At 42.9% G+C, this 27,056-nt stretch overlaps 1 protein-coding gene across 3 annotated transcripts in view; it reads left to right on the top strand.

The window, feature by feature from the left end:
- The window catches only part of FUBP3 (far upstream element binding protein 3), a 37,880-nt gene that overhangs the window by 3,275 nt on the left and 7,549 nt on the right, over positions 1-27,056 (top strand). For 2 of the 3 annotated variants that reach the window (XM_065648269.1, XM_065648271.1), the window contains exons 2-14: positions 3,168-3,273; positions 9,322-9,372; positions 9,853-9,886; positions 10,867-10,916; positions 12,479-12,550; positions 13,288-13,345; positions 16,001-16,163; positions 17,082-17,180; positions 19,181-19,285; positions 19,679-19,781; positions 20,451-20,551; positions 21,792-21,933; positions 26,607-26,767. In XM_065648269.1, coding sequence (XP_065504341.1) covers positions 3,168-3,273; positions 9,322-9,372; positions 9,853-9,886; positions 10,867-10,916; positions 12,479-12,550; positions 13,288-13,345; positions 16,001-16,163; positions 17,082-17,180; positions 19,181-19,285; positions 19,679-19,781; positions 20,451-20,551; positions 21,792-21,933; positions 26,607-26,767 — 1,245 coding nt within the window. The remainder of the gene's footprint in view (positions 1-3,167; positions 3,274-9,321; positions 9,373-9,852; positions 9,887-10,866; positions 10,917-12,478; positions 12,551-13,287; positions 13,346-16,000; positions 16,164-17,081; positions 17,181-19,180; positions 19,286-19,678; positions 19,782-20,450; positions 20,552-21,791; positions 21,934-26,606; positions 26,768-27,056) is intronic. The other variant, XM_065648270.1, reaches the window with a different exon arrangement.

Raw genomic sequence — 27,056 nt, forward strand, 5'->3', positions numbered from 1 at the left:
TCTGCTCAACGACTGGGAAGAGTAGGAGAAGTATTGGTCAGACGACAGTGCTTTGTTGTTTTATATCCTGCTAATACCTAAAATAGGTGATTTTTGTCGGTTGCTGTTCTTTTGCAGGACAGTGTGGAGAGGTTCTTCCCAGAAGCTGGGCCATTGAAAGCTGAATTCTGCAGATATTGGTGTTTGAGTCCTGCTGTGCCTAGAAAAGGAGCTTCATAGTTAGAAGTGTTTTGGTATTACAACATTTTTAAAGGATGGTAGAGGTATAGGAGGAGAGAAGTGCATGGTGTAGGAAAACGTATGTTTGTGGGTTATTTTGTTTGTTTTTCTTGGCTCTGCTATTGCAATTTGTAGCTCGGGTTTGTGCTGTGTCCTTTAAAGTGTTTGTTGGAGGGCTTTATTTTGGGGAAATTAGGTGCAGAAAGAGTTCAGTGGTAGTGATGCTTTTTTCCAGTGTATTTCAGAGCTTAGTAAAATTAATGTGTTTGGTTTGGGGGGAGCGGGGGGAAAGGCGACATAGAGAGGGACAAAAGCACTGGCTGGCAGTACATTACTCAAGGTCATTTAGTCAGATAAGGGCTAGGTCTGCTTACTTTTGCTATGTTCTGACTTTAGTGCTTATCTTCTTGCTGAACCTGTAGTAAAAACTGAGATTCCCATTTAAAGTTGAACGTAAGAAGTCAAAATGTATTTTTAACTGCTGCATCTGCTTAAAAAGCTCAACTCTTAATTTTGCAGAGTATTTTTTTCTTGCGGTTGTGAGGTGGCGTGTTGTCTGCGTGTAATCCGGTGGCAGCTGGGAGGCTTTTGAGATAAGGGTACAAGTTTAAATAAAAGAGGAGGGGGGAGGAAGGAGGAAAATATCCCAAAATCTGATAACGTAAAAATTGCTCTGACTCTCTTATTTTGCCCTTTATTTGGAGGGTTCTGTGCCAGGGTGATAATTGCGCACTGAGCACGAGCAGGGGTTTGCAAAGCTCTCGCCTTAGTGCTGGTGATCTGCTCACGCACACCTTTGTGCTTCACACCAGGTTCATTTTGTGGGCCAGCTTCTGCTATCCACACACTAATTTTTTCTTTCCCTTGAGTGTGTGCTGTGTGATTTCAGCTCCAAACTATCAGCTAGCAGTTTCCACAACTTACCTATTTTTTTCGAATAAATAACCGCTAACAGAGTTCATAAAGGGCATGTTAAAATCAAATTCCAAAACATGCCAGGGTGTGTTTTATCTGACACTGTTCCCTTTGGCATATGTTTTGAAGTTATTATGTGAAAGCTGTTAATAGATTGTTATCAAATATATTTTTAAATTTATTTTTCAGCATTGAAGTAGTCAGGAAACATCTATGCTCTTTGTACCCTCGTTAAAATCCTCTGCATCCCAAACATAAGAGGAAAGCGTGTGTGCAAAGGGCTGGAACTGTGGAGGCAAAAAATCCCAAGGCATTGCCTGGCACTCCCTAGTATGGAGTGGACAAGGTATAGTCTCTGTTAATGTCTTCAGAATCAAATTTCCATGGGTTTATTAGTTTTTGGAGATGCTGATATACAAGGTGCTTGTCATCAAAACTTCTCTATGTGGTCACTGTGCTGGTCCTGCAGGAAGATTTTATTCTCTAGCTCATGGCATTTCTGACACAGCAAAGTTGTTGCCTTTCTGAAAGAGAACAGGAGGGAGTGGACTGTGAGAAGAAAATGGTCAAAACCTGGAGCCTTTTTCATGCAAGGCATCGAAAAGAATGTTTTCTGTTCCTTTCTAAAAGTAATGCCCTCAGTCTTTCAAGGTTATTTCAAATAGCTTTTTTTCAGTACCCTGTAGTTCTGAATCTTGGGCAGTTGTTTATTCCACTGCAGCAGCCGATAGTGTCAACAACCAAAGTTGCTGTAGGTGTCTTTCTGTTGCAGTAAAACTCAAATTTGAGAAACACCTTTAGTTATATTTGTCATTTGCCCTTGTCTTAATTTAAAACATATCTGTGTAAAATGCTCTTTCATCTGTTCCTGTTGTTTATTCTCTGGTGAAGTTCTGGTTATGATAGACAGCAATCAGGCTCCTATTAGATCCTATTCAGTGATTTTCTTTTTTTCTGGAAGAGGAAGCAAACGCTGTAGAATACACCATGCATTATGTGTGCTCTGTAACTACTTTGTCCTGCACTTGCTTATTATAGCCAAGTACTTAATGCAGGTGAGAGCTGTGAGACTGCAGCTTGCCTGGCTCTGAAGGGTCTATGAACTGGGGTGCAGCGCTGTAGTAACACACCTGTGGGTTTCTGGAGGGGCTTACACCAGGTAGCTGAGATGCAGGTGAGAGTGCTCACTTCTGTCAGCATTCTTCTGTCCAGATGTCATTAGAGACAAGCTTAACTTTTCACTTTTATTAAGCGATGTTTGGGTTTCTCTCTTGCCTTGTTTATTTGCTTACCTTGCTCCCCTTCCTGACTGTCTCCTCTTTTCTGCAAATACCCCCTTGCATCCTGGTTTGGTGGGAATGGCTGTTCCCCCTCTGTAAGGGATGGAGGCAGAGGCACAGGCACTCTTAGTTGTGTTCGTGCTGTATTGACCACTGCAGGAAATTTAATCTAATTCTAGGCTTATAGTTTGCCCACTGGCTTATTCGTTGTACAGTAAACACAAGGTGGTCCAGTCTCTTTGACAAGGAGCCCCCAAACCTGTCCTTGTGCTGTGTATTTTCTCATTATTCTCCCTCTACTTGCACCACTGTTGTGTGAATTTGCATTTCTGGGTATGCACAGATGCAGAAGGAAGCGTGTGTCCTCCCACACTGCTGTGGTGGCTGCAACTTCTTCAGGATGAAGTTGGTGAGCTAGTTTGAACACTCCCCTTTGCGAGATTTAGCTTGTCAGCTGTCCATTGAGTGAACAAACCTGAGTATAATGTTCCAGGGAGTAAAGAGCTACTCACGATCAGGAAGAGGAACTGGCTGAACACAGTCTTAATCAAACAACTATTAAAAGCAAGCAGAAAATTGTTTGCTTTACAAATGAAGCACTGCTGTCTTGGAACTGTTATAAAGCCACCTGTGTAGTAAATAGCTGACAGAAAATTGGACTGGGGTAAACACCTTGTTGGAAGAAAGAGTGTTTAGCTGTAGTGGATGAAACTTCAGTTATGCTAATCAAGCTTTTATCCCCTGTTTTTATAGATTGCTGCTAAAATTGGAGATATTCCTCACTTGAATAATTCTACAACACTCGTGGACCCCTCGGTCTATGGTTATGGAGTGCAGAAACGGCCCCTGGATGATGGAGGTAAGCTGGCTGTGTTTAGTCAGTCTTGTGGATTCAGCTCCTGAAATTCACGTGTGGAGGCAGTTGTCTGCTTTAAGGACAGAAATCAATCCACCTTCCTGTGTGTAGAAATTTTATACAAGATTCTCTGTGCTGTTTAGTCTTATCTAGGTAGCACAGGGCTCCTAGGTGTTAGTGGTATTAACGTGAAGCACTTCTTTCTCAGTTCATGAACTTTGGGAATTAGCAAACAAACCCTGTCAAGAGCTCTAATTGCTTTGTATGTGAATTTTAAGGAGAAGGATTGTTGATGTAAGTTGGTCCAAGTTGGAAGGAAACTTCCCATGTTAGGCTTAGCTTTTACAATAATTTGAGGATTCTTAAATCTCTGAAGCATTTAACATTGGCCACAGCCAAAGAGTAATTTACTGAGTGGACCATATCTGGTAACTGTGGTGAGTTAATATTGTTTAAAGTGTTACAATTTTAAAATGAGTTACTAGTTTCTTTTATGGGAACAACAAAAATGTTAGGTGTTTTCTTTTTTACAAATCTAATGATGCGCACCATTACAAGAACTGTTTAAACTGTATTATCTGCTGCTGACTAGATGCAAAGAGCTCACTTTTTCCTGTAGTTGGTTGTAAAAAGAAAACATGGCTATGTCTTCCTTATTTCATCTAGTATTTTTTCTGACACAGGTAGCACTACAGGGTTATTCTCTCCCCCACAGATATGTTTAAGAGCACTGAGGTGATCAGAAAGCTGCTGCCCTGCACTTCAGTCTGAAAATAATTTCTTCTGTCTGATACAAAGGCTGAAAATACCACATGCCTGCTTCTCCTTCCGAAAAAAACGTGCTGGAGCACGGGGAGAGGGTTCTTTCATGTGGAGCTTCTGGCTTGTTAACGTTACTGTTTCTGAACAGATGCCAGAACCCACTTTGTTCTCTGCTGTTGGCTCTATTTGAGCAAGAGGTTGCTGCTCCTTTGGTTCGGTGTTTTAGTAAAGAAGGGGTTTATGTGGGTGAGCCACTGTGCCTTATATGTGGGGCTAGCGCATCGCTCTGTCTGTGAGAAGCCGTAGCTCTGGTATTACTGGTATGTGACGGTTTCTGTATGGGAAGGTGCTGGGCTGTCAAGCTGGCTGCTCAGCACTGAAGAGCACTGAACAGCTTTGAGCTGTGGCTGAATGGCTGAGATAAGTGGCTGTATGTGAGAAAGAATAAAAGTGGAACCTTCTAGGAACTAGTAATTCCTAACCTACTTCTTCCATTGATGCATCAGACTGAACCAAGAAATCTGACCTCTTGGCAAAATGTTGTTTTATGAACTTCTAACATGTGAAATGATTGTAGCGCTTAATGACAGTGCAAGTTAGACTTCGTACTTAAACTTTTACCAGTGAGCCCTATGACTTGCTGAGCCTTGTTTGTGTTGACGCAAACCCTGTCAATACAGTTGCAGTCTGGGCTATAAATGTGCATTACTGCTGGTTTCTTGTGTTGCGATGGATAACTCCATGGAGCAGGTACGGTTCTGGGAGAGCCTTACAGAGTGGCTGTACTCCCAGTTCTTCTGTTTGCCATTGTTCCTCTGATGGAAAGACCTACGAGTGTTTGCTCACCTTGGATGCTTTTTTAGTGCTGAGCCTTGTGTGTAACTGTTTTTAAAGCAGCTCCAAGAGCTGTATTGGCCCTTGGGCTCTTTGTCTACATCTGTAGATATTATAACTTTGTCCAGCTCCCTTCCCAAAAATCTGATCTGTTGAGATCTTGGAGCAGAAATGATGGAATTAACATTTTGAAGGGCTGGAATTTCACAAAGAAACCGGAATTGTCAGTGTAGGAGCAAGGGTTGTATCACATCTTTCAGCTTTGGTCATCTTGGGGTTTATTTCTAATAACATCAGTAAGCCCTATACTGAAATACAATTGTGTGAATGAGTTCTCCACCCAACAGCGTGATTCTCCTGCACTTGCTTTTTTACTGTGTACCCAGAACTGCAGCCTGGCCAAGGAACTTCTAAAGCAGCAGCTGCTTCCTGCTCTATATTTCTTTGTGCTATGACCCATACCTTAGCGAGTCTTAGGCTACCTGCTCTTGCTGCCTTGGCATTTAAAGTCTATAATGCAGCTTTAGCCACCTGGAAGATGGCAGTTGCTTTTAATAGGATGCTTAAATTTCCGCACTTCCCATTTGGATGATCTTTTAGTCCTCTGTTAGCTGTGAACAAAGGGTGCCGGGATTGCATGCCCACACTTTTCTCCATTTTCTGCTTGTCTGCGAGCCACAGTTTGGGGACATTGTTGTTGAGAGGCGATTATTTTTATTGTCACGCATGCTCTAGAAATTTTATAGCGTGGGGGTTTGGATACATTCTGCTGCTCTGGATAGCTTGGAAACAAATCTGGTGCTAAATATTTTGATTGTTAACCTTTATATACTGTGTGTTTGCGGCTGGGTGCAGGTCTCACTGCTTCCATATGCCCACAGAGCTGTTAGAAAATTACTTCTGTTCCTAATACTCCTGAAAAAATTGGGTCCAGAGGAAGTATTTAAGGTGACAGGAGAACTGTCTGCCTTTCAGGAAAATCTAATTGTGCCTGTCCATTGTTGTAAACAGCTGCCAGCGTGGATGATTGATGTCAGCTTAAGGAAGCGGTCTTAAGACAGGGTGACAATGTGCTGGTCAGAACAAATTTAACTGCTTTTAGAGCATTTCCAGGAAAAATAGATTTGTCATTGTATTGGAAACCAGAATGTGTGAGTGTCCTTTGCACTTCCCTTAACATAACCTTCATCTAAAACGAAGAGCTGCTAGGAGCGGCCCTGGTGACCTGGCGTATTGGTATTAGATGGAGCTCCGGACTGATTATTTCTCTTTTTTCCTGGCTTCTTTATTTCCCCTTTCTGGAAACAACTGTAAAGTAATCCTGCCAATAGCTATAATGCAGGGAAGAGGTCAGATTTATTTGTACTGCTCACAGTAAGTCGTAGTCGACGTTTATATGGCCACTCACTGCAGTTGATGTTTCTTATGAAGATGGGCGCTAGAGATGGGCTGAGTCCGAGCTGCAGAGAGACCTGGCAGTATCCTGCTGAGAGATCCCAGCCCTCCTGTTAATGGCCAACGGCTGCTCCTGGCCTCCATTCTAATTAATGGCTCTCTCTAATTACCAGCACAATTTAATAAATTTATTTAATGTTAAATAATCCTTAAAGAAACAGCCTCATTTTGCTCAAAGGAAGCAGGGATCTAGTCTGCTGGAAGGACACCGATCACTGGAACGTTAACCTTTGTTTGCTCTGGTTTGGACTTCTTTGAAGAAGTTTCCAGTGATATATGCAAGGTTAAGCAGCAGTGTTGGAGCTGAGGGCTGGGGCATCCTTTGAGTCTGGGGAAATAAAGATGAGGGACCTTGGAGAAGCCACACAGCCCCTCTTCGCCCCTGCCTTCCCCAGGCTTCCGTAGTGCATCCAGATAGGAAGGTGGTCTGCTTTGGTGTGAGAAAACTTGGTTGTATAATAGCAGAGCCAGGGGGCTCAAACACAACGTGATGCTGTTGTACAGAATCCTTTATGCTTTTCCTCCAACATATTTTCGATGAAAACAGCGATGGGCAGAAGGAAATGCTGATGAAAGTCAGTAGTGATGCTCCTTGACACATCTCTAGCAGCAGTAGGACCAGAGCAAAAATCCAGATCTCAGCAAAAGGTTTAGCGTAATAAGCAAAATCCCAATGTTCTTCAATTCTCAGCTTTACAGATCACCATTTTTTAAATAAAGCATTTAAGGGAGGGGAGGAAAGCCTATAAAAATTTACAGTGAAGGCAGATATGAAAATTATTTTTAATTTTTAACCATTTAATCAAAGTAAAACCTAGCAACATTTAATGATGAAAAATTAGGGTAACTAGTGACTTCCTTGCAGCTTTCTACAATTTATCATGATCCCATTTTGGTTCAAAAGTATGAAACACAACCCTGTTCCACTGCTCTCCAGGAGATGCGTCACTCTGATTTTATTCTAGCCATGAAGATATTTTTGATGAGATTGTATATTCCCATCATGCACATTAATTTAGTGGGAGGCACTGCTCTGTTTTATGGGGTGGAAAAAATATCCACATTTGTTTTGAGTGTCTGTTAGGTAGAATTCAGTTAAGGTGAAGCATAAAGCAGAGTGAAGAGTTATCAACCAGCAGGTGCCATTAATGGGAAATTGTGTTGATTTTATTCATTTTTTTTCCTTATTTGCAGTAAAATGACTGCAGTTACAGTTAAATTGTACTCAATATATGTAAAAGGGGGAAATGTGTACGTGGCTTGTCAGAGTTCAGCCCCCTCCGTGGCATGAAGAGGAAGATAGAACAGAAATCGTTTCCGAGCGCTGCAGCGAGCACCGTCCGCCCCAGCCCTGCCGCTCTGGTACTCCCCGTGTTTCAGAGCAAAATGGGCATCTTGGGGAAGGAATGGACCTTTAGGTAGTTTGAACCCAGAGCCATGTTTTGTTTTGGTTTGTTTTTTCCCCAAAAAACAGATAGAAATCATAACTGACTTCAAGTAAATCCCTTCCACTTCTCTCCATCTGCCTTCTATCTCAGCTCTTGGGGAGATTATCTATGAAATGTTGACAGAATAATCGCACACCTAAGTTATTGTTGGTGAATTTTTTTAGCTAATTTGTACTATAAATATACAGTAAGGCTGATATCTGCCTGGGGTGGTGAATGGTTTACTATGTATAGCACTTGGAATGGGTTGGAGCCATTGTTGTGTATATCTAAAGCATTATTTCCCTGACTGATTTAACTGGTGCTGGTACAGTTTTCCCCTAAGAAGTTGTCTTTTTCAAGTGTAGGATTGTGTTACAAAATGACGGTTCTTCTGTTCCTTGCGTGAACTTCAGGAGTTGATTATAGGATGTGTATCTGTCTCGTAATTTGTGGGCAGCAGCCGAACAGACTGCTAAGAGCCCTTCTGGTGAATTGAAATGCGAAGTGGATATTTAAATATAGCCTTGTAGCATTAAGACCAACCTTTCTGGCATCTTGGGACAATGAGTGGCCTGGTCCATGGCAGGGGCAATCCTGTACTACAGCAATAGTCACTCAACCTATTGCATATAGCAAAAATATTCAGAGCACAGTTTGGGGCAAGAAGGCGAGATTCTGAATTTGGTCGTATTTGCTCAGCGGTAGTAGCTTATCAGCTAGAGCAAATATTCCCCATTACATCACCTGCTTTTTTCGACTGCAGTATTGATAGTTATCAAATTAGAGCTTTTCATATTCAGGGTGAGAATATGCAAAGACAAATCTAACAGAGTCAATAACACAGCGGTTGTCTTACCACTGAGCTGAGGAGAGTAATAAAATATATATGGTGTCAATATTTTGGTCCTGAACTATTATGAAGGTATTGACATGCAGCAGAAATATAGTATTGACTCTCTTTGTCTATTTTATTTGAGTAAAGTGTTTGGCCACAAACTTTATGCGTTTTTCTGCCAGATTTAGAGAGCGTGGGATGCATCCGCTCTCTAACCCTGCCAGCCGATTGCCAATTTATTTCAGGTCAAAGAATGTGCAGGTTGCTGCAAGGTAGTTTGAAACAGCATCTGTATTATCACAGCTCATATGTTGTCTGGTGTCATTTGTTTCGCTGCTCGTGCCCTCCAGGCGTGCAATATAATCTTTCAACTGGTTGTTAGGACCAAATGGTCTGGTTTTAGCTGGTTTGCTGCAGGCAAAGTCCAGTAGGAAGCCCAGCAGGGCATGTGTTCCCACTTTGCATGAGTTGGTCTAATGATATTTTCCCCATTAATATGTGGAAGAAAGATCTAATCTGTTGGGAGGGGGGAGGAAAATCTGTTTGTGGGTTGTCAGCTGGGGAGAGAACGGCTGATCATAAATGGACCACCAGCTAGCATCGCAGATATGCCTGGAATGTGTGTATTCAGTAAAATGTGGTGGGTTTTTTGTTGTGGTGGTTTTTTGTTTGTTTTTGTTTTAAAGTACTGCTTGGGTGCCATACAGTGACTTAACAGCCTTATTCCTTTAACAGGTCTCCGCGTAAGTGGGCTCCATGGAGCACAGATAAGAGACACAGAGAGAAGTACGTGCAAGTGGTCTTTAATGCTTTTTGCCTGGACCGAGTCTCTGAGTCCACTCAACTTTAATTTTGTTTTTTAATACATAGTCTGCTTGAAATTTCTTTTCTTCCCCCTCCCTCCACCACTTTTCTTTTTTTTTTTTTTTACTACTTTGGGCTTAGTTTAGGAAGGGGGGAGGTTAGTTGCAGGGATTTGGATTTGGGCAGGCAGGATTTTCTCCCATGACTCTCAGCATGGGGAGGCGCAGATCAATTCCCTATCCTGTGTTCAGCTGGACACCGGGTTATGGTGTGTGTTGATCAAGAAATCCCCTCCTGTTTTGTACCACATAACGCATTCATTTCAGCTACTGAACCTAAATTACTGTTTTGCTTTTCTTTCTTTTTTGATGAAATGGTAAGAACTCTTTTTCTATAGGGATGAAGTTAGTTTATCCGTGCTAATGCTTTGATTTTTTTCCTTTTTTTCTCTCTCTGCCACAGTAGGTAACCAGTTAGGGGCCCTGGTACATCAAAGGTAAGCAGTGGGTTATGTTTTATTATTTATTGATCAATTCTAATTGTTTATTGATCCACCATCTGTAGTAGTGTTAGGAAGTCAGAGGTTGAGAATGTGGAGAAACCGTCAGCTTAGGTTTTCTCCAGACTAGGTTTTCTGCTAACCCTTTAAGGCTGTTTGTCGTGATGAAGAAAGAAGAGTTGATGTGAAACTTGAATTTGGTTCCTGTAAATCTGCAGGACCGAGCAGAATAAATTCTCTCTCCTCTACCTTCCCTGGCCTAAGAGGGAAAAGAAAGAAAAGGTAGAAAAAGCTCTTGCATTTTGACAAAAGTCTGTGAAAAAGAAGTGTCTGAGCAAAAAAACATGCAAGATAATTCCTTTCTACTTGACTGTGGTCAGGTCTTAAGAAATTGCTTCGGGCCCTAGGATTTGAGGCAGACACATATGAAAAAGTCCAAAGAGCAATAGATATGGAAGTCTCAAGATAATAAGGCTTCAAAGGATAATTGAAGAACACCTTTTATAAATTGCAAGGAAAAGAATTATAAGGACAGGCAGGCAAAAAAAAAAAATCTGTGCATATCAGAGAGGATGTTCGTATTGGGATTGGCTTTGGTTAGTGTCTCTTGGCAAGAGCGTGTTCAGAAGGAGTAGCCAGAGGCTGCAGCTTGGAAAGTATAGGTGAAATATTAAAGAAACTTTGCCGTTATTCTGTTAAATCTGCCTGGACCAAGAATGACAAAAAGAGGTTCTTGTGTCACCTTCAATGAAGATAATGGAGAGTAGACTGGAGGTCTATCAAGTGTAGGAGAAATTAGGTGACCATGAAAGGTGTCTTTCAAAACAAATGATTTTGTGATGCAATGTTTGCTTGTGTGTGCAAAAGTGTTATGCTGTGCCTGGTTTCCATAACATGGACATAGTTGTCTTCCAGATTGTCCTTTGTAAATGACTATTTGATTTTTTTAATCTTCTTTTTAAAATTTTTTATTTTAGGGCTGTAATAACAGAAGAGTTCAAAGTGCCTGATAAAATGGTTGGATTTAGTAAGTATGTTTTTTGATGTGTCTTCTGTGCAGGAATGCTGTTTATTCTGATGTGCTCACAAGTTTTTGTGCTTACTAGCCTTGGATAAGCCTTTTCTAATGCTGTCTTCATGGGGACCAAATGATCTGTGTTTAAAATACAGGTGCAAACTGCATGGAAAAGCTTGGTGTCCCAATAATAAGAACAAGACTGTGTGGTACAAATTACTAAGAGTTTTAGTGATTCTCTCTTTTAAATTCCTATTAGCATAGTACAAGTCAGAAGAGAATTTATTTCCCCTCACTGAAACATTTTACTTCCTTTGAGTATGCAAACCTGTGAGAGTTGAGACAGGAAAACAGCATTTAAATGTTAAAATAAGAGTTGACTCAAAGCAAGTTAAATAGAATTTTAAGTCCCTCATCCATTTGCTGCAGGGAAACACAACCAGATGGATTGCTCAGATGAGACGTTTTCCTAGATTTGCATTCCATATTCTTCTCTTTCAAGCTTGATCCTAATTTCTCTCTTCCTCTTGATGATTATTACTCTTCCTTTCAATGGCACCTCCTGCTGTTGTGTTACTACAGCGATTGCTTTGTCTCTTCCACTGCTAGATCTTTGTCTATCTCTTCCAATTTGATATATGGAGAGTAAAAAGGAAAATAACAGGCCGTGATAATTACCCCTTAGTGTGTGAAGTGTTGTCCCAACTCCAAAGACACTCTAAAACCGTAACTCAGATTCCTGTGAAGGAAACGCTCACTCTCCTCCCACCAGACCATTTATCGGCCCTGGTGCCGTGCATGTGGGGGATGTCAGAGGGACGCTGCAGCTTGGCGAGAGCTCTGCTGGTGCATCATCCATGTGTTTGATCCAGTCCTGGTTCAGGGACAGACAGACGCAGGAAGGTGACAAACCCACAGCCGAGAGATACTTCTGTGGGAGCACCTTGAGCCAGACATACCTGTTTGACTTGATGGTTCTGCTCTTTTTACACTCTGGGAAGCACGTGAATGGTAATGGGCACATAGTTTGTCCCCAGTATGTCTCATGAAATAGTTGTGTGCCGACTGCAGGAGTTAAGGGAAATGGGTATTTTCATTTAAGGTTGATAAAGCATATCAGTATGTGACAGTTCTGGCTGAGTGCAGACCAGCCAAATAGCGTGTCCATTGAAAATAAGCAGTAAAATATGAATTTTGAAGAAATAAAAGCCAAAGTCTTTGCCTTTTTTAGTACCCCAAATAACTGGTTTGTTGGTTCAGGCTGAACAAGATATACTTAAATTTCTCTTCTAGAAGCACTCAAACTAGTGCCTTATTTCTTGCATACTGTGTATTTCCATTCCAGTGCAAGACAGGCTTTTTTGTTTTGTTTTTCCAAGCAAGTAGAATAACTTTAGGCAGTATTTTAATGTTTTTTCTGCTATGACAAATTTGGTCATGCTGTGGATGCCTCTTCTGCAATGCTGGAGTCAAACTGTTCCTTTATAGATAGCTGAAGCGGAGTAAAAGGGGGAAGGTGCTCTGCAGTTACTTGGAAAAATTGTATGTTCTGATGCTTGTTGAACTCATTTCAGTCATCGGCAGGGGAGGAGAACAGATCTCACGGATTCAGGCAGAGTCTGGCTGCAAAATTCAAATTGCTCCAGGTAAGAGTCTCTGTGTGGCAGGTGAACAGGTTTTAATGTTGAAGGATGTTGTGTACATTGGATAAGGTGCCTTGCCATGCTCATGGCTTGTTATCACTGTTAATAACTGATGTGCAAGGCTGAAATGTTTGGGGGAGCTGTTGTGGGACTGACCTCCCAACTAGCATAGAAAACACCTTTGTCAGGTGGCTTGGGGAACAAAATAAAATGTCTTTAACCAACATCGAGGTACAGTACAACAGGACAATCCATGTTGTACTTGGACCCAAAGTTGCAGCTGCTGAGTTTTCTCCTGGTGGTACCACTTTGCTCAGCTTGTGAAGTTTGTCTCTGATTAATCCAATCAAGTCCAGCTCCTGGCAGAAAACATCTCAGGAGAATGACAGCAGCTCTAAGTACAAGTGGCCTTGCCTCAAAAAAATTGGATGATCTGTTTGCTTTGTGCTAGTGCCTGTTGGCTTTGGGGAAGACTGTACTACAGTTCTGTCCAGGAAACTGTTGATGAATGGCATCTAAGTTCTTATTCCACTCTTAAATTGCTGGGGAAGACTTTAAAAGAATGCAGACATCCAGCAAATCATTTAAAATATGTTGACCCTGGATGTCTTTGAATTCATTAACAAGCTTTGTGTGCAGTGGGAGGGCGAATGCTTCCATTAGTGCTTGATAGTTACTGAAACAGCTGCTGGTTTTTTAAATTCCATGTATTAAAGGTTTCCTTCTTGTTTCCTTTGCAGACAGTGGTGGGATGCCCGAGAGGCCCTGTGTGCTCACCGGGATGCCAGAGAGCATTGAGTGAGTTCTGATTTCATTTCTCTCCTTTCTCCTTCTTTCTCTGCTCCCTAATGCTGTGCTCTGTCAGTGGTGCTACTCCGTTAGCCACACCAGCAAATGTTGGCCTAGAGAAACTTGAGGGCCTCAGGAGCGTAGAGCCTCTTGGTCTGATGCTTTGAACTGTACACCTCAAAGGCTTTTTTTCAGTTGCAGTTTGAACCCTCTGCAGAAATAGCCATGGAATCCCCCTCCGCAGGGCGAGGTTGCTCTTAGGGCACCGAGGATGCAGTTTTTGAACTGCACCTTTCCAGGATACTGAGCTAAGCTGTTGAAGGGCACTTCTCTTCTCCCCTTCATTTCCCCACTCCTACTGAGATGACCATCCTTCCAGCTGAAGAAGGGGCTGCATGAGGCCTCCAAAGCCTGTCGGTGCCACTCCAGAATAATCTGGAGGTGTTGGTGTTGTTGCAGAGCAGCACGAGGCCCATGACTGTGCTTGCCTCTGCATCGCTGCCAACAAGAAGCAAAGGACTGAACCAAAGTCTCGAATTCTGATCCCTGCATGGTAGAGACACGTGGCCAGCTAGCAGGGGCTTCTACTCTTTAGGCCTATAGAAACTTTAGGGACAGTGTTTCCTCCCTCCCCCTTCCCAGGAGCTGAGTTTGAGACTCTCACAAACCAGTTGAGGACCTCCTGCTGGAACTGGATCCAGGATCCTCAGGCTTACAGGAACACACTTAACATATGGAGCTGCTCTTTCTCTCCCCAGCCTTTGGGTAGGTGGGTTTTTTAAAATCCATCTGGAAATCTTTGAGTTTCATTTGATAGTGAAAATACATGGGCGCAAAGACTGTCTCTCTAACGAGAAGACAATCATCATTCTTCCATTCCTAAGAGATCTAAGGGTACTTAAATCTCCTTATTCTACCATAATACTGCAACCAATGAACCAGAATAAATAGAATTGTCAAGCTCACATTATAGGGCAGGCAGTGTATTCTTGCTGATATTGAAGTGCTTTTCCCGCTTTAGCGAATGATATTTCGGAATGAGAGCAAAATATTAAAAAGGTGGAATGCCTGATAAGATGCAGTTGGGGGGAAGTGGGGAAGAGGTATAGTTAAGACTTCATGATTCTGAAAAAAGCAGTTAAATGTCCAAGGCTGTCTTTAAATAAAATACAAATGAATAAAAATAAGTGAGACTACTCAATTTGTGAAGCAGAACATGGTGTTGAGGTATTAGGTGAAATTTAATTTATTTTTCTGCTAAAATTCTGGTTGAGTTGGTTATTTAACTAGTTTTTCAGGCTACTTGTAGAAAAAGAAAAGGAAGTAAGGAAACCAATCTAGATGTTGGACTTCTTTGTGAAGGGTTTTGTGTGAGGAGTCTTTCCATTAGTTATATCCAGTGGCAAACTAATTGGGTTAGTTTCCAGATCACCCCTTCTCATCTGAAATACATTGTGCATTAACTGTTGTGGTCTTTATATTGTCACTAAAAGAACTTTATGCAAAATATGGAGAGAGATTAATAAAACCTCTTAAGGCTCTTCCAGAATACTTGAAGTGGGCTTCCAGAAATTCCACTTTTTGCCTTGTTTTGTGAGGAGAGTCGAGAGAAAGCAGCGCTCTGATCTGCATGCAGCCTCAGGTCACCGCACCGTCAGCTGTCTGAGGTCAATGTCTGTTTGTGAGGGGTGACTTCGTACTGTTTCTTCAAATCTCCAGAGAGAGGAGTGTCCTCCTAGGGTGCCTGATATGGCTTGGTGTGGAGTGGAGAGAGGGGGAGACGCTACTTTAGACTGCGTAGGGAACCAGCGCCTTTCTTCTGCCTGCTTTGAGATGGGTTATGGGAGAAAGGCAGGAAAGAGGCGTGTTGGTTCTAGGAGCCTACAAGATGAAGGGAAACCTTGTCAGCTGCCTCTGATCTCCTAAAGATTTGAGAGGAGGTATCTTTAATCTCCCAGACGCTTCTTTGTGTCTGTCTCTTCTCACCAGGAGGAGAACCCCAGTCTTTCACTGGTCACTGCTGCAGTATCCTCACCTCACTTCATGGTGTAGCTTCAGCAGCTGCTGCGTGGGGCAACGGGTGTTAGAACAGTGTTGCGGTGCTGCTGGGAAGAGCGGGCAGAGAAGAGCAAGTTAGCGATCGGAGAGCGGTTAATTGGTGGTGTTCATATCAGAGCAAAGAGCAAGGCGGTTGCTGATCAGAGAGTGGTTAACCATGGTGCTGTGTTCAGATCAGAGCGGTGTTTGGTTTTTTTGTCTTGGCCAAGAAGGAGAACAGAGCTTGAGTTTTAACAAGGATTGTATATATGTTAGAAAGGTTTAGAAAAGTTTAAAATAAAGAGTATCTTCATCCAAAATAAGCACCCCAGATGCTATAGCTCAATGGTTATCCTTAACGTCCAAAGAGGTCAGAGCGTGCTGCTGCTCTTCCTTCTCTCTTCCCCTTTCAAATATCAAACTGCTTATAAGTAATCATGATCGGGGAAAATATACATCAAAGAGTTTAAAAAAAAAAAAAAAGCAAACGTTGTGCTAACTGTGGTTTCCTTCATCTTTTCACTTCTTCTCCTCTCCCCGATCACTTCCCATTCCAATGGTTCCTGGTCTCTTGGTCACGTGGAACAATGTTGTCTAATGGTTGTTTCCCTCGATTCTTTTCCAAAGACAAGCAAAACGGCTACTGGGGCAGATTGTAGATCGCTGTCGGAACGGACCCGGTTTTCACAACGATGTTGATGGCAACAGTACGATTCAGGAGATTTTGATCCCGGCATCCAAAGTGGGTCTAGTCATCGGCAAAGGAGGTGAAACAATAAAACAGTTGCAGGTGCGCAAGATGCATTTACTTTAGGGCTCTCTTTCCTACTGCAGCTTCTCTAGATCGACAAGAGCGTGCTGAAATGGAGAGCCTTAAATGCTCTAACCTTCTACAGCAGGGACTACTCTTCTGCCTTCGGAGAGCTGGACTCAAATCCAATCTTGTGTTAAAAAAGAAATCGGTTTGGCCCCAGCTACATGTGTAGTGAAGTTTTGCCAGAACTGTGAAAGAAACTTGTGTGCTTTAGATAACATTTGGTACTTGCTGTTTAGGAGAGGATCCTTGTAGCCAAGGAGAGGTATCTCTATTCAGCTGCTGCAATGGTTTTTAATGCCAGCCGTGCTGTTGTAAAGTGTTGTGCTTCTCTCTTGTTGCTGCTCTGTGATAAAGCTGGCATGTGTCGTCTTGTTTTTTTCTCATCCCACTCTTTTCTAATTAAAAGTGTTGTGTTATGTATGAATCTATGTTCCTAGACGTTCTTTATTCCTCCATCTGGAACAAGTTTTTTAAAGAATAGAGCATTTCAGAAGAGCATCTAGGTCAAAACTGTAGGTTTTGAGTGCCCTGATTAGGCCTCTGTCATCCCATAGTTTTAAGGCTAGGCACTTCATAGCTGTTATATGCAGACAGCTACAGATTTTTGCAAAGGGCTGAAAAATCAGTTGTTGAGGTAGAGGGATTCTCTTTTTGCAAGGGATTCGGCTATTTGAGAACTTCAGGAGTAGCACACTTTCTGGTGGTCCTTTACACTCTGGGACTGTTACTGAATTTGTGCTATAAGTACCCGTGAAGAGCTAAAATAGTGTTCTGTAAAGCTGCTGATTTGACCTACGTAATGTTTAGTAACCAAAGTATGTTTAGTAACCGAAATATAGTCCCTTGTTTTAGGGACTCTGCTTAGCAAAGTGCTCTGTGCTTTTTCTTCAGGAGCGAACAGGTGTGAAAATGATTATGATCCAAGATGGTCCATTGCCTACTGGAGCAGATAAACCTCTCCGTATTACTGGAGATGCATTTAAAGTACAGGTATGTAATAAAAGTAAGCAATTGCCCTAGAGAACTGGGGAGAAATTTGAACTTTAGCATATTTGTGAGCATCTAACAGAGTCAAATCCAACTGTAAATGTAATGATCCTTGCTGGTTTTCTCTAAGGTGGATGAAGTTTGAGTAGAGCAAGTTAAAACACCAGGCTAGCAAGTGTCAGCTTGTTTACAGCGTAACCTAGGAGTTCTCACTCCACGTAGATATTAGACATGGGTAGAAGAGCTGAGGACGAGGGTTTGGGGAAAGTAGCTTTGAAATACTTTCCAGTCCGTGAAGCAAAAAATCATGTTACTTGAGCAAAGTGGTTCTTAGTGATTCACTTAACCACACATTTGAGAAAGTTTTGTGCAAGGTTCACTATCTCAGACAGCCAATTGACGCAGGTAATTAAAACAAAGAAATAATCCCACAACAACTCCTGAAACCAAGGGGTTTGCTTAATATCAATATCTCAGTCTCCTTGTGTCAGGGTTCTACAGACGTGTTCATACCTGCGGTTCAAAGCAAAAACCCATCATCAGCTGGAGCCTGGAAGATTGCAGCATGATGGGAGTGCTTGAATTGAAGAATTAAAGTTTAGCTGTGGCATGTTCCACTTCTCAGCAAGTGCTTTTCATACCTTGCTAAGTACTTAAATCTAGCTTAGCATTCCTGTCCCTAATAAAAATCGTTCTGTTTCATGGGGTCTCCCTAATCATAAGTTGCTGGAACAGTTGGCATTGCTCAGGGGTAGCAAGTTTGGGTTGTGTTTGTCAAACCTGTTACTGCAAGTGGGCTTTTAGATTTTTTTTTTTTATTTTTTCACAGTTCTTATTGTGGAGATATAGATATGCAAAAAGGAGTTTAATGGCAGTCTTGCTACTTTTAACCAAAGCATACTTTAAATGCTGCTACTTCCCAGGTGGTTTCTTCTGCCTTGCAAGATCTGCTGCTGTCACATCTTCCATGCCATAAATCATGCCAGGCAATCATGGGGATTGCATGGGCTGGAAGATCTTTGAGGCACGTAGGAAAGTTGAGCACGCTTAGAAAGCACTTAAGAAGTTGGATGCATCCTTGGGTTTGATGGGATTCTCTGGATGCTGCAACAGTGTTTCTTAACTCTCAAATCCCTATGAAATCTCCCTATTGCCCTTATTTCTGTCTTAGCATCTCTGAAATGTCTTGAGTTGTTCCCTTCTGTAAAAAGTAGCACAGGGGCATGGAATATATGTAAAAAGGGTAAAGGAGTGTCCCTCAAACTTGGAAATAGAACCAAAATGTCAAAGGTTTGACTGGTAAGATGTAGAAACAAAGGCTTTGGTGTTGACAGGTAGGTTTTTTGTTATCAGTGGCTACTGTTGCCTTATTTCCAAGGTACACTTTTACTAGCTGGGCCACATGCAAGCTTGTGAATGGCCTTGAGGGCTGCAAGTAGGGAGGAAGAATATTCATTTGTCTCAGAAAATGTCTTGCCGGATTGCTGGAGGCTTGGGCTTAACTTTTCTGAGTGTCAGTAAGCTCAGTACTGCCCACCTGCCTCCTTGGGACGTGCTCTCTAGCTCTTAGGGGACGTGATCTCCTCTATGTTACCACAGCTTCTACCTTACTGTGTTGGTTTCAGTTTTACCCAGTAGGATAGAACTTCCTTTAATTAAAAATCAAAACAAAAACAAACAAAAGCCCCAGAAAAACAAAACCAGAAAAACCCTTCGAAGTTATTTTAAAAGCTAAAGGGCCTCTTTGAAAGACTGAAGGAAGCAACTGCACACAAGAAACTGCCGCCTTGCACACTTGGCAGATTTTGTCAGACATGGAAGATGCCGTTGAGAACAGATCTCCCTAGACTGTGGTAAAAGAAATTGTCAATCAGAGTGCTGTTTCCGTTAGCAGATGGAGATCGCTTTGCTTGAAGCGTCACTGTTAGCCACTGCTGGGGCCCCAACACCAACATGGCAAGCAGAATAATTTTAAGCTAACTGTAACTTCTTTCCCCATGTAGCAAGCGAGGGAAATGGTACTGGAGATCATCCGAGAGAAAGATCAGGCAGACTTCCGAGGCGTACGCAATGATTTCAGTTCTAGAATGGGAGGAGGCAGCATAGAGGTACGTTTTCTTCACGAGTACTCTGCTAACCTCCCCGTGGGATGGGTAGTGGGTGGAAGTCATCACATTGCACATGTAACCTGTAAGCTTATTTTTAAATGCATTGTGTTCTGTTGCCAGAAGAGTGAGTCTGTCTGCAAAGAAGAGGAGTTCGCATGGACTCCCAGATGGCCCTTTTCTAATTGTCTTTTTAAGCTGCATTCTTGTAGTGCAGAATTCATTTAGCGGGGAAGGAATTTGTGGCCACATGTTTGTTTTTCTTAAGGGATATGGTTCTGTAGCCTGGAGCTGCCTCATGTGGCCTGTCCCCATATTTAAGAGCATCTCCTTGTAAAATCAGAGTAATTCAGACTAGTTCTCTGAGCTTTCATACTGCTTTGCCTTTCCCATCAGGTCTCTGTGCCCAGGTTTGCTGTTGGAATTGTGATAGGAAGAAATGGAGAAATGATCAAAAAGATTCAGAATGATGCTGGAGTTAGGATTCAATTTAAACCAGGTTTGTGTGAGGATGGAGAGTGGTTACTTTCTGACCAGCGTTCCAGTTTGGGATTGCTAAAGTGAATCTGATCTGAGGTTTCAGCAACTAGGCTTTCCTAATTTAAGGGTGCATTGTGTCTCTTTCTGAAACCCATTTAAATATGATATGCTGCTTCCTCGTGCACTTTCTGTTTTTCAGAGAGTAAGATTATATACAGCTCATTTGCAAACATTAGATGTCACAACAGTCATGCCTTGAGTGGTAATTATATGGATAAACAAAATAACAAAAAAACTTTTATTTCCTGTTAAAGAGTTCTCCTTCAGGACATTAAAGCCTTTGGGGATCAGGAGTTGATTAATTCTAAGTAACTTTCTCTGGGTCCTTGGCTGTCTGATCACCTATCAAAGCTGCCTTTGTCCTCTTAAAATTATATCAGTCTCTTTCATGGCTTTTTGACATTTTAAAGTGTTGCCTTTTGAATGTTGTTCCCTCTGTGATGTGGGTTGGGTTTTGTCTTGGGTTTTTGTCCATAGAAGAGGGACTGAAGGTGGAGGGAAGAGGTAGCTCTTGGGGTAGTTACGTTATGTGAAAATGCTGCCAGCAGTGGTCATGCTAGAAGGGGGCTTTTGTTGGTGGGTGGATGTTTTCTCCTTTTAATTTAGTCCTTGCCACCTCTCTTCACAGATGATGGGATTAGTTCTGAAAGAGTCGCACAGGTCATGGGGCTTCCCGATAGGTGTCAACACGCAGCGCACATCATCAGCGAGCTCATTCTCACAGCACAGGTGGGTTCTGGAGGCCCTTGGGAGGAAAGTGCTTATCTGGGAATGTAGTTTGTGTGTGTGCAGCTGTGTGGATGGATGCCACCCTGGCAAGGACAGCAGTGTTAAATTGTCCCTCTGATGGGCCACACATGCTGCTGCTCAGGACAGAGCTGCCAGATTTGTTTTGTGTTATTTGGTTTTTTTTAATGTAAACCAAGCTATGGGAAGGTCTCCAGTTCTCAGGCAGTATTATGAGGCCTCGTTGTAGTTCCATGTTTACCCCCCATGTTTAGTTGTTCTTAAGTTTTTTGGAAATGGTGACCTGGTGGAATGGAGTCCAGCAATACCGTGAGACAATGACCGAGTCACGCTCAGGCAGCAGAGTTACCAGTGATGCCTCCTTCAGGCTCCTGTCTGCTGGTCTGGTGGCTGGGGGGGTCAGAAGGCAATAAATGTTCACGTATGCACTCCCTGTGCTCTAAGAAAGACAGCAACATACTGCGTTGCCTGAGAGCAAGAAGTAGAATGTGAAGTAGTAGAGCAGACCCATGAAGGAGGATGTGTTTTCCCTTTGTATTATGAAAAGTAAAGCTATTAGGCCATTCCAGACCAGATACTTGAGCATAATTTCTCCATCAAGGGTAGGTCTTGATATATCTTCTTGCCCTGAGATCTAGTTTGAATACTTGATTTCATAATTTTTAATCAGCCACTTAAATTTTGAGGTCTATCATGGTAGTCTCTGCCCATGGCTTTGCTTTTGGAGGAATCGGTTACCCAGAATAGTTATGTCCTTTAAATGCCTTTGAACTTAAAAGCTTCCTTTGGAAGTTTTGGAAAATGTGCATTTCAGCTGAGTAATTCCAGCAGATTTTTAAAGAATGGGACTTGAAAGGGTTTGAAAGCAACTTCTGTGTGTGTCAGCACCAAGATCTATTGGTTGCTCTAAGGAAAGCTCCCATCACAAACTAAAAGTCCCTTAGCAGTTTATGCTTGTTTATAGGTTTATTTCAGCAGATACAAAGGCATGCATTTAAAAAATATAAATATCTTCCTGAGTCAGGAAGGCAACTCTAACCTACGTTACTTGGCATTTCTTTAAAGTGCTTCAAAATCTTGAATGTGAAACTGAAGTCCAAGAATATCTTAATTCAGTGCCATTGATTATAATGCAGTTTAACTTACCTTGCTTTATTTTATTTTTAATGTACATTGGTGCCAGCAAAAAAAGACACTGATAATTTTTTTTTTGCCTTCCAAGGAACGAGATGGCTTTGGAGGTTTGGCTGTCACCCGAGGAAGAGGTCGTGGCCGTGGGGACTGGAGTGTTGGAACACCCGGGGGCATGCAGGAAATAACCTACACGGTGCCAGCCGATAAGTGCGGCCTCGTTATAGGCAAAGGTGGGTCCGGTGACACTAAATATTAGAGCTTGCAATCTCTCCCTCTCGGGATGGTTGCGTTCTTGCTGCCTGACAGTGAGGCTTTGGAGTTTTCTGTAATTGCAGGTATTTAGTGGCCGGTGAATGCAGCGTAGGAATAAGCTATAAGCGCTTGTGGTTGTTTTCTTTGTGGTGCTCTTGCTCATAATTGTACTCTCCAGGCCCTTGTTCACAATATGTAAGAGAGGCTCTTCATGCAGAGCTGTCAAGTAAGCTTGTTATAACAAGCAGCTGGCTGAGAAAAGGCAGGTTCATTTGTAGATTCTTTTTATAGAGAATTCGTTTAAAGGACAGTTTATCAGGGACAAGCGGAACAGTCATTTTATCGTGTTGGATTTCTGTGAGTGCCGTGTGATGAAATGGAAGGTCTCTGAATGTGGTAATAACAGTAGCTGCTTCCAGCCACGTACCTGAAGTGTCTGATGAATAAAGTGAAGCAGCAGGATTTGTCCGTGGCACGGAGCAGGCTGTACCCCTTCTTGCTCGGACGAGATGTTCGCTGCTATGGAGGCCCCTTTGCTGTTGAATCTCTGTGTACTAAGGAGATGGACAAGGAGTCATCTGGCACTTGCTCTCAAGAGCCAGAAACACGCCAAGACAGTTCTGAAACCAGAGCATCAGCAGCAGTCTCAGTTGGGTAATGGCAGAACTTAGAGTAGAGCCAAGACTAAAAGAGGTCTACCACTCTGAATTGTTGCGGTGCTTCTGGGTTAATACACTAATGTATCAAAGGAGTTGTATTTAACTTTTCTCTCTGCTTATTTCAGAAAGAAGGACGTATGCCTTAACTAGTATTTAAGTAATCACAGTTGGCTTTTAGCCTCAGCAGAGACGAGATGAATAGAGCAGGAACAGATTAGCTACAGCGGTAAAGGAGGCAGAGACTCGAGGGCATTGTGCCATGTTTCAGTGACATTTAGTTTCCTGCCGTCCTGTTGCGCAGGAGTGAGCTCGCGATGAAACGTGTTGTGGCCTCTTTCCCTGCTGCACAGCCCCACTGCGTCTGGCTTGTTCCCTTCCGTGTACCTGGCCCCTATAGCACCCTGAACTCCTGCCTTGTTGGATGACAAAGGACACAGATATCAGACACGGGCATGTCAGCAGTGTAGCTGCAATCATTTTCAGATGTTGTTCTTTGCTGTAAACCTGTTCACAAACCTGAAAACTTCTTTCAATATGAAAAAACACCTGCGCTCCCCATGATGCAGAAATTGCAGAGCGATTGTGCTTGGTCTCACTGAACAGTCCGGTTGGGCAAAAAGGTCAAGCAAAGCAAATTTTAAGCCCACAAATGAGTTATATGTATGGAAAAATCAAATTATAATGAAACTTTATTGCTGTATCCATTAGTCATCCTTAATAAAGGATCAGAAAAGGTCACTTGTTGTTCAGCAGTGCACTGAAGTGGAGCATTTGTGACTCCAGAGAGCACCGTGTGCTGAAAAGATAAATGCAGGTAGCAGAGTTGGATGTCTCAGCGTTCAAGTGCAAGGCCTGGCACCGACTCGCTGTGGGGGTGAAGAGTAGCTTTTTACCTTTTGTTTCCACAACAGCAAAATAGGAATTCTTACCCAGCCAGATCAGAAGCTTTCTGGAGTGACTAATTACTAGTTGTATGGTGATTTGAGTGCTTGTAGCTTTGTAATACCACCTTGTAATCGGTGTTCTTACAGTGCCTATGCTCTTAGTCTCTTGCAGCCTTCATTTTTGTCAAGTGAGTGATGGCTGTGGCATTGCCTTTTGGGGCCTGGACCAGGATGGATGTACTGCACACTCCATATGTTGATGCAAGACACCCAATTCTTGTTTCCTCTCCCACTGCTTATGCGGCAATGTAGGGGAGAAAGGATGTTAGGTTTGTTTGGATTTTTTTAACAGTGACCAATTGTAAAACCTTTGCTCATCCCCTTTTAGTTTCTGATAGGTTTCCAGCTTTTTTTCTTTCTCTTTTTTCCTTTTTTTTTTTTTCCTTTGCGATACAGGACTTGCCTGTTAGCTTTCTCTGTAAAATCTGGGCGAGTCCTCCAGGCACGCGCGGCTTAGTTGCTGAGGATGGCACCCAAGTGATGGTTATCTTGGGTGTATTGTATGTGATCTGACCAGGTACTGCTGCTGTGCTTCCAGCTCCATGTCACCACTCAGGAAGGGAGGAAAAAGAGGGAGATGGGGAAGTTTCCCAGCTCAGTTTCTGCACCATGTATGATAGAAGATCTAGGGCCCTTTTTTCATGGGCATCACTTCTCAGCTTGGGAGCGTGAGCCTTTATGAGCTGATAAAAAGCGCTCAGCTCCCTGCAAATCCTGTGCGTAGATTTTTCCTCTAGAGGGTGGGTAGGTGCAGCTTTTCTTTTCTGAAAGGCTCAAGGAAGGGTGGAGACAAGCACCATGCACTTGTCAAGGGCTTTCTCTGTTTGGTGGTGCTTGGAACAAACCGCAAGCTCTCTGGGCCCCCGCTGGATTTCCATGATAAATACAGCAATATTGACAGATAACGTGGCCGGCCTGGCTCTTGTCAGCTCTGCCTTTTAGCAGGTTTGATTAATTGCTTTACGATTTCACATCCAGCTGGGGGGCCACTCTCGCATCACTTCTGCCCCCCATCAGGTAGAAGAATGGAGCGGGGCTGCTGAATGCGGCTATAGACAGCCACCATGTGCCGAGCGGGTCACCTCGGCGGGGCGGAAAATGAACTCCTTCTGGCACCGGGCAGCATCATGTGGCTCCGTTTGCACACTCTGAAGGCAGAACTGGGATAGCTGGGGTAAGAGGGAGCACTTTGGAACATACCCGACTGGAGAGTGGGGAGGAGAAGGGCACCAGCTCCTGGGACAGGGACAGGAGCTTGCAGCCCCTGATCCAACCTGGAGCGGCAATGAACTTGATCTTGCAATATGGTCTTGGAGGGAGCTGATGTGGAAAGTCCCAACAACCACAAACTTGTTGCTGAATTGTAAATTGGGAAATTATTTGAAATCTATACTCTCCTTGCTTCCAGTTTGAGAGTGCTTCAATTTTTAATCCCCTTTTGGAAGGAGAAACTTGGTCTGCTGTGTGAGTAGCAACCTATGGTTGTGCCTCTGTCGCCTAGTAAATTTCTCCTGTTCCTTCCTGATCCAAAGTGTGTTGGCTGAAAGAGTCTTATGTTTTCGTTAAGCAGATGAAGCATCTGTTGATTCACATCTCACCTCAATATGTAAAAAACAGAGCTTCAAACAAGTCTGCATCAAACAAAAGCGTTACATAAAAAAACCTTCTTGGTTTTGAAACTTCATCTCACCACTTTCCCATGCTTGACTGAAAATAAGGGGGTTGGCTTTTGGCTGCACAGTACAATCTCTGTTGTCTGTGCAGGGATGTGACACGATTATCTTTTGTTAAATGCATCTTCAAAAATTCATTTAGAAAGAGTTAATTGCCCTTTGGCAACTTTTCCTCCTCCCTTCCCCAAGAAGGCTTTAAAATGTTAAAAAGGTCACGAGTCCATTACAATGAAACGAACAAGTGTCTGCAACATCCACAGTTTGTTTTGAAGTTGTGCTGGATGTATAGAGATGGAAATGCGAGCAAAATTGAGGAGATTATTTTTCGACACTCTTCTTAATTAAAACCAAACAAGAATCTCAGCTTAGTTTCCTGTGCTCTGTTTCCTGCTTGCTGTATGTCCTTTTGGCTGGTGATTTTTAATTTGCGATTTAAAAGCTGTAAAACCCCTTCCTTCTCCGCACCCTTTAATTTCTCCAGTTGAGTGGAGCTGGTCTGTAAGTCGTGTGAGCTTCCAAAAGAAGAATTGAACCATTGTAATGTTGGCTGAGGCTTTTGTTAAGCAAATTTCATTAAGAGACCGGGGACCTAGCTGGTCTTGAGGAAATCAGATCTGCCTTGGCTTGCCCTGCCACGTCCTGCTCGGAGCACCCCTGTGCTCGAGCGTATCCAGATGGCAAACTAGCCTGATATGTTCCCTGCATGCACAACTAACTTTGAAATAGCAGAAGACAGCCTGGAATCCTGCACCACTGCGGCTGTGCGGAGGGATGCACACGCTGCGGTGTGCGTGGGAAGCACCGTAAGCGGAGGCTTCGTTGAGGGAATAAGCTATTGAACAGGACGTGGTTGTGAGAAAGCTTAAGCTTTGGCTTTAAGCTACAAGGTATGTGCCTGGCGGCTTTTTGCCTTAGTGGAATGAAATGTCTAGTGATGGAGAAAAAAAAAAGCCTAATGGAAGAAAGAGAAAGCATGTTTGAGTTGCAGGTGACTCTTTCCTTGAGGATTGTGAACAGCTGTGCAAAACCATCAGAATTTAGTCAGTACAGTTTTTGCATCTGGTTTGTCAGTGTATCTCAGCCATGCTGCATTTTGGTGGGAGCCTAGCCATGTATGCATAAGGCAGACTCTTAAAACAGCGCCATTCCTGACCCCAAAACCTTACAGTAGTTCAGTTTCAGGTCACGCCTATGAGGCAATTGAAAGGAGCAACACGAGCTCAGGTGCGGTGGCTGCCGTTGCCATCCCCAGCCCACCTGCCCTGAGGCACATGGAAGGGAATTGAAACTATATTCCATTACCAGAACCTGACTTTGTTATGCTTTTATGGAAAAATATGCTGAATATCCCTTCTGATGTCTTGGTTTTCCTCAGGTGGCGAGAACATCAAGAGCATAAACCAGCAGTCAGGAGCCCACGTGGAGCTCCAGAGAAACCCACCTCCGAACACAGACCCTGGTGTACGAATATTCACAATCAGAGGAGTTCCGCAGCAAATTGAACTCGCTAGACATCTCATAGATGAGAAAGTTGGTGTAAGTCCCATCTCTGTTGCTCGTGCTCTGTCTCTTTCAGACGTGTTTTTACTCTTAGCTACATGTAGGCCTGGACTTACAGGATGGCACAGAATACACACGCTTACGTTATTTAGCTTCAAAACCATTTGCCTGTTAGCAGCTCTCTTGAACTTTAATTGCCCTCCAGCATGCATTGGACTAGTTTTTGCTGTGGTCCCAGAAGGATCTGACTGTTTGCTGACATAATCAAGGGTAGTGTGCAGGTGTAGGAGAGGGAAGAGCAGCAATGATAAGGTATGAGAAGGCT

The sequence above is a fragment of the Caloenas nicobarica genome, chromosome 19, assembly GCF_036013445.1.
Source record: "Caloenas nicobarica isolate bCalNic1 chromosome 19, bCalNic1.hap1, whole genome shotgun sequence".
NCBI classification, from domain to species: Eukaryota; Metazoa; Chordata; class Aves; order Columbiformes; family Columbidae; genus Caloenas; species Caloenas nicobarica.